The 6,284-nt window shown below is 31.4% G+C and overlaps 1 protein-coding gene across 4 annotated transcripts in view; it reads right to left on the bottom strand.

The window, feature by feature from the left end:
- Positions 1 to 24: 24 nt before the first annotated feature.
- Positions 25 to 6,284, bottom strand: part of LOC141456309 (glutamate receptor ionotropic, kainate 2-like) — a 19,178-nt gene continuing 12,918 nt past the window's right edge. For 2 of the 4 annotated variants that reach the window (XM_074132311.1, XM_074132235.1), the window contains exons 12-18: positions 4,290 to 4,427; positions 3,840 to 3,977; positions 1,454 to 1,652; positions 880 to 1,111; positions 677 to 789; positions 361 to 510; positions 25 to 271 (exon numbers count right to left, since the gene is read on the bottom strand). In XM_074132311.1, coding sequence (XP_073988412.1) covers positions 80 to 271; positions 361 to 510; positions 677 to 789; positions 880 to 1,111; positions 1,454 to 1,652; positions 3,840 to 3,977; positions 4,290 to 4,427 — 1,162 coding nt within the window. In that variant the 3' untranslated portion in view covers positions 25 to 79. The remainder of the gene's footprint in view (positions 272 to 360; positions 511 to 676; positions 790 to 879; positions 1,112 to 1,453; positions 1,653 to 3,839; positions 3,978 to 4,289; positions 4,428 to 6,284) is intronic. The other 2 variants (XM_074132481.1, XM_074132394.1) reach the window with 2 other exon arrangements.

Below are 6,284 nucleotides of genomic sequence, written 5' to 3'. Positions count from 1 at the left end.
TTTCTGTAAAATCAAAAGAAATGATAATTTTGAAAATTAAACAATTTTTTTAATTATAAAACAAAGTAGTCAGGATAAATCAGTCATTATCTTCTACATTCAAATCATCGTATGCATTTATATGCAAAAATGAATCATCTTTTTCAACCACCACTGCTTCATCATCATCATCATCTTCTTCTTCTTCTTTGGTATGTCGTACAGGCTTTGTTTTCAAATAGCACTGTACGGCAAACATAAACTCATGTATAAATGCTTCTCTTGGAGAAATCTGCAATTTTAGTTGAACACGGCATAAAAAAAAAAAATCTTTTGTCTGCTCCTAGGTTATGAAAATCATGATTCTATTTTCTAACTTACCTTTTCTTGGACGGCAACTTTACGAACATTCCATAAAAATTCCAATATTGCAACGAAGAATGCAACCGTACATCCCGCTAAAAGTACAAGGAACACACCACCCACATTTGAAAGGCCAAGTTCATTAGAGGCTGTTTTCCCAGCGTCATCCTGTTTTATGAAAATTTGAGGATAACATTAAAGGTAAATCATGAATAAAGGTCAATAACAACCCCCATACAAAATAATAATTCGATCCCTTAATATCCAGGCGAATTCTTTTATACACCTTTCCGAAAATTAACCGAAAGTAGTACAAAGGGGAAATAATGATTACCCTACAAGCTGATTTATCTCCACGTTTCCACCACCTGTTTTTCAGTTGCTTAATTTTACCAGATTCTTGAAATTTCAAAACAGATCCACTAATAGCAATGCGATATGGAGAATCTGCCATACAAAATAAAATAATAATAAAGCTTGCCTTTTACTTGAAAAATGTATCCACAAATGAATACAGATTATAATTATTGCGCTTACTGAATGGCATTGCAATTCCATAGCCTTTAGAATCCAGTGTTCTTCCCACCTGCATTAAATCACAATGTTTTTCAATTTGATATTCAATCGATGTTGATTCCATAAAGAATGCGTAACCTCTTTTTCCTTTCAATACCCTTTCCACGCCTTCATCATTGCTGCTCGTAAACACAGAAGGCTTGGTGGATTCCATGACACTCCACATTTTTTGGTAAAGACTATCGTTGCTGGTCTACAAAATATTAAGTAATTAATAATAAATAATAATAACAATAATAAAGGGAAGGGATTAGCTATGCGGTTAGCGTACTGGACTCCCACGCGGAGGTCCCGGGTTCGAATCCAGCTGCTGACCCTTAGATTTTCTCTTCCTAGGAGCTTCTTACAGCTCACTGTCCGGTGATGGACAATGTTGTCTGTAAAGAGAGAACACTGTCCGGAGGCCGGCAGTGCACTGAAAAAAGCTCCGGGCGCCAATAACCTTAGATGCTGACTGGCTTTAAATCATTAAAATAATAATAATAATGTTATATATAATAGTTTTTTCTGTTTTATAAGTTGCTAAACAGCTTACCTTGAAAAAATTGGCAGTTGAACCACCATTTAAAACTCCATATTTTATTTTACTTTGTTTTGCTAAATCTTCAACACTTTCTATTGTGGCGTCCATCCTTTCCATAGTAAGAAAAGCGGCTAAATTTGCCGTGTAAGAAGATATCATAATTAGTACGAAAAACCACCACATTCCTGCTACAACCCTTGTAGAAATTGCTCTGAAATTATTTTAATTAAATCTAGTTATTTACTGAAATTATAGTGACGTTGGCAATATAAACAAATTTATTTATTATTAAAATGATCTCAAAATGTATCCACACAAACTACAGAGAATAGAATAAATTGAAGCAAAATACAGCAGTTCCCATATTTTAACACTTTCCACTATACAAGTCACTGGAAAGCTAATTAAATCAATTAAAATCCCTCCTACGATTTTTTTTTTTTAGCTATGATTTAAAACATTTTTTTACTAAAAGAGGAATTCTAAAGAAGGGTGATTCCCTTTCCCTTTCAGTCTCATATTATTAATAGATTAAATATGTAGTTTAAATTCCTGGTGTTAAGGAAATTAAATAACTGGAAGTACGAATTTCCATTTGTGACCTTCCGAATTTTCTTGATCATATGGAAAAACCAATGCAGTTGATTTCCTTACTCTTACATTTTTATATTTTATACATGTTTATCAATCCCTTTTTTAAAACAATTTCTAGGAAAACTTATTTTGGTTCGTTACGTAGATTAGCCAGGCTTTCCTTTAAATTCTCTTTTAACGTAATTACTATCACTTATAAAACATTAAAGAAAATTAATTGAATTGAATAAGAAAGCCAAATTTCGTATCACTAAATTACGTTCATACCACATTAAGCCACCGTGATATGAACAGGTAAATATAAAGCTCGCGGCGAAAGTTAGCATTAGGTGCTGTTAGGAACTTTGATTTCAAGATAAAAGCTTTGAACCGAAAAGGTTAATTTCTTAGTTGTTAACGTTACGAATTAAAAAATTGTATCAGTGAAATGAGTACTTTTCTAATTTGGCCCAAAATTAATCAAATATACAACGTACATTAAGGCATGAACACAATGCATTCTTTAGGAATACACAATACAAGTTTCTAACTAAATAATTCCTCCTGGCAGAGTATTTCTTTTTAAAATACTAAAACTCTAAGAGCTAGAAGATGAGAATAATGCTAATTACATTATTCTCTTTTTTGAGAGGAGAGGATAGATGTCAACATAACCCGCTGAAAACGTATAAATTTAAATTACAAAATTATCCTCAAATTTATTAATACAATTTATTTTACCTGTTTCACAGAAAAGTCTACATTAGAATAATTGAGAAACCTTAAACAAAATTCTTAAAACATTTAACATAAATTAAACATTAAAAAACAAATAAAATAATTAAATTTTAAATAGATTAAAAATAACAATGGCAGGCATTATTCATTCGCATGCAATATTGTTTTAAAATTTTCATTTTAAAGCAAGGCAACTTTCTTTCTATGATGGAGTAGTTTCAACAATGTTAAAGTAATTAGATTTAAAGTTTTTAATTTCGGACTAAAAGCTACTTCCTCTGTTTTTCATGTAGCTTATATATTGAATAAATAAATAAACTAACAATAATAACGAAACATATGTCATATGTTTTCGCCTGAAAAAAAATTAAAAAGCACTGATACGATGTTTTTATTCAATACTAACTCGTGATTTACTTGGTGAACCCTCTCTTTTCCGAAAACTTCCTGTGAATGCGCGGTCTTGGTTTATTCGCTTATATACACTTAATTCAAAATTGTGAAACAAATAGATGCTAGAATTGTATGCTAAAAAATACTACCAAAAAAATAACAAGATCAATGAATTCTATAAAAAGAATATTTTGAAAATGCACGCCCTTGCAGCCCTAATAGAAACTGCGCTACAACGTATAACGCACACCTCTCAGAGCTTAAAAAATGGAAAGTAAGAATATTATTATGAAGGAACACTCTCCATCAGGATGTCAAGTTCACCGACCAACAGACAGATTCAATTACAGGTGGCTAGTCTATATTTCTCACCCAGTTCCTCCTGCATTCAGTTCCTCTCAGATTAATTAGACTTAAAAGTTTGGAGAAGAGCAATTTCCAAATTTACATAAATGACTAAAAAGATTAGCGCATTAAGATTTTAAAATCAACGTTTTTTATAAGAGTGCTTTTAAAATAATAATAATTTCATTTGATATTATACCAAGGAAAATGTTCTTATTGGAACTACCCACAAATATTAATTAATTAAAAAACATTCACACACACATTCCAAACAATATTTGCAAACGTTTTCCTAATCTATTCTTTACTTTGACTAAAAGAAACTAACAAATTAATTTACTATTCTTACTGGGACACAACATCAGATCCTTGCTGCATAAGTGAACCACAATTATGCCATATGACATTTGTCATTGTCCAACTGTTTTCAAGCACACCTGAGTCAGGGTTGCAAGGATGTGGGTTTTTCCATTCTATAGGAGAGATCCTGCAACAGGGTTAGTTTTGGCAACATTCCAAAAATACGAAATAAATAATTAATAGCATGCTGAAAGAAATCATATTATAATTGAAACATTTGTTTATGTTTTTCTTTTTCAATGTTTTTGCCTTAAGTTTCGTTATAATAAAGTAGATAAGAATCATATTATAGACAAAATTAAAGCAGGTTATCAAAATTATGAATAGCGTTAATGTTACATAGCGCGACAAAAAAAAGCAATGCAAAAAAAATATACACATATACAAAAATAACATTTTGGCTCCTTTTTTTTTGTACACAATTTATTTCCTTTCTTACTTCGGCAATAAATCGCATCCCTGAGCCATGAGTGAGCCTATAGAAAACCAAAGACAGTTGTGAAGTGAGAACTGACACTCTAGCTCTGTAGGATCAGGATTACAGGGATGGGGGTTCTCCCATTCGTTAGGAGTGCATCTGCAACAAAGGATTAATACCACTACTACTACTGCATTTCCACTACTGGTTAAAGTATTTCTACCGTGTTAAAAGCCTATGTGTGTGTATGTTTATCTTTTGCTTGTTTTAATGTTATTTTATCAATCAAAAGTATTAATCACTAGGAAGGTTACTCAAAAAATAGATTTTGCAAATCGAGTGATAAGTGACAATTGTAAGTAATCTATGTAAATTTACTAAATTGGCAGTCTTCAAATGTGTCTACAAAGTGAAATGGCAAAAAAAAACTATGACGTAAAAAATAAAAATGGGAACACCCTGATTATTTGAGATATGTGCAATACCAGTACTCAAATTCTTCATATGATTCCTTTACCCAAATAAGTAAAAGCGTGAGCTGAAGTTCGGTGTTAAATAAGGCGTTCACCATTAAACTTTTAGTCTTGACCGCGAATGCGTGAGTATTGGAATGATCTAATAGTATTATAAAAAAAAAAGTATAGCAGTGTTCCCAGAACTAGAAACTAATATAATGAACCTCTTTCCTTAATGTCCCTCTACCGTAATGGACCTTCCACCCACAGTTTTCCTGTCTTACTACGTTGTTACAAACACCTTATTGGGCAGCAATGTGACGACAAATGCGCCATACTTCTATATTCTTCCAACAAGAGCACAAGCTTCGGCACAAACTTCTGGTGTAAAACTTATTGAAAATTTAGAAACTTAATCATAAAGAGATAAAAGGCTATTAGGAAATAAAGCGGGTCCATTGAAGTAGCACACGGTTCTGAGGATGGACAGGACAAAAGAATAAATTGGCGAATTGCTTTGACCTTAGGATTGTATTCGGCCAGAGATGATTTTTAAAAGGATGACTACAATAAAGTCTGCCGGCAGAAATTTCTATAACTGTGCATCTAAAGATGTACGGCTTCTTGGCATATAGCAATGACTATTCAATTGGAATGAACAATAATTGGGAAATAGAGGGATAGGGTAAGATAGAATTAGACACGCTAAGAGGCTATAGAAACTGATTAACATTGAGAACAATAAGGTTTCTCAAATCAACAAAAGGGAACTTAATACGATAGTCCGATTTAGAACTGCCGATGTTACTTTGAGAGAGTAAACTGATGGTTTATAATGACTCGGTAATGTTATTGTTTAATGCAACTACATATGTTGGTGAAAGTCTTGATAAGAGGATTTGAGAAATATTAGAAATTGATTAATTAAATTAATTTTAAAAAATGTATATATATTCCATTTTTTAAACAGCGGTTTTATTGCTTTTGAAAAATAAATACTTTTTGAGTTTACTGCCTTATTTATTTCTCTAATCACCTAAATGAAGCACTAAAAGACTTTTTGTTGCAATAGCAGTATTAATACTGGAAAATGGTAAATGAAACAATAAGAAATTTCGAGAAATTCTTAAAGCGACATCTCAAATAATCAAGGGGTTCGTTGTTTACACAAGTGTACATTATGTTTGCAATAGCATTGTTACTGTTATAAAACAAAACTTTACAAGAACTGGTTTTTAAAAACAAATAAATAAATAATTTTGCAAATAAAATTTTTAAATTATTGACATATGTATACATAAAATAAAAACCAGATTAGACACTTAGAGGCACGGCACAGCAAACACAAGGAGAGGCATTCTATACACATTTTATTTCACAAGCACTGTACATTAAATTTGATGTGTACGGTTTATTTAGAAAATACTCTGTACATGTAATTAAATATGTTTCATTAAAAAAAGTAATATATGTACATATAACAAAATATAGAAAAATGAATTAATATAAGCTTACCGCACAGTAGGTACATACTGATAAGGCAGTATGAGCTAAATTTAAA

The sequence above is a fragment of the Rhodnius prolixus genome, unplaced genomic scaffold (genome assembly GCF_049639745.1).
Source record: "Rhodnius prolixus isolate KJV_2025 unplaced genomic scaffold, Rpr scaffold_1, whole genome shotgun sequence".
In the NCBI taxonomy this organism is placed as follows: domain Eukaryota; kingdom Metazoa; phylum Arthropoda; class Insecta; order Hemiptera; family Reduviidae; genus Rhodnius; species Rhodnius prolixus.
This window is presented reverse-complemented; position numbering and strand designations above follow the sequence as displayed.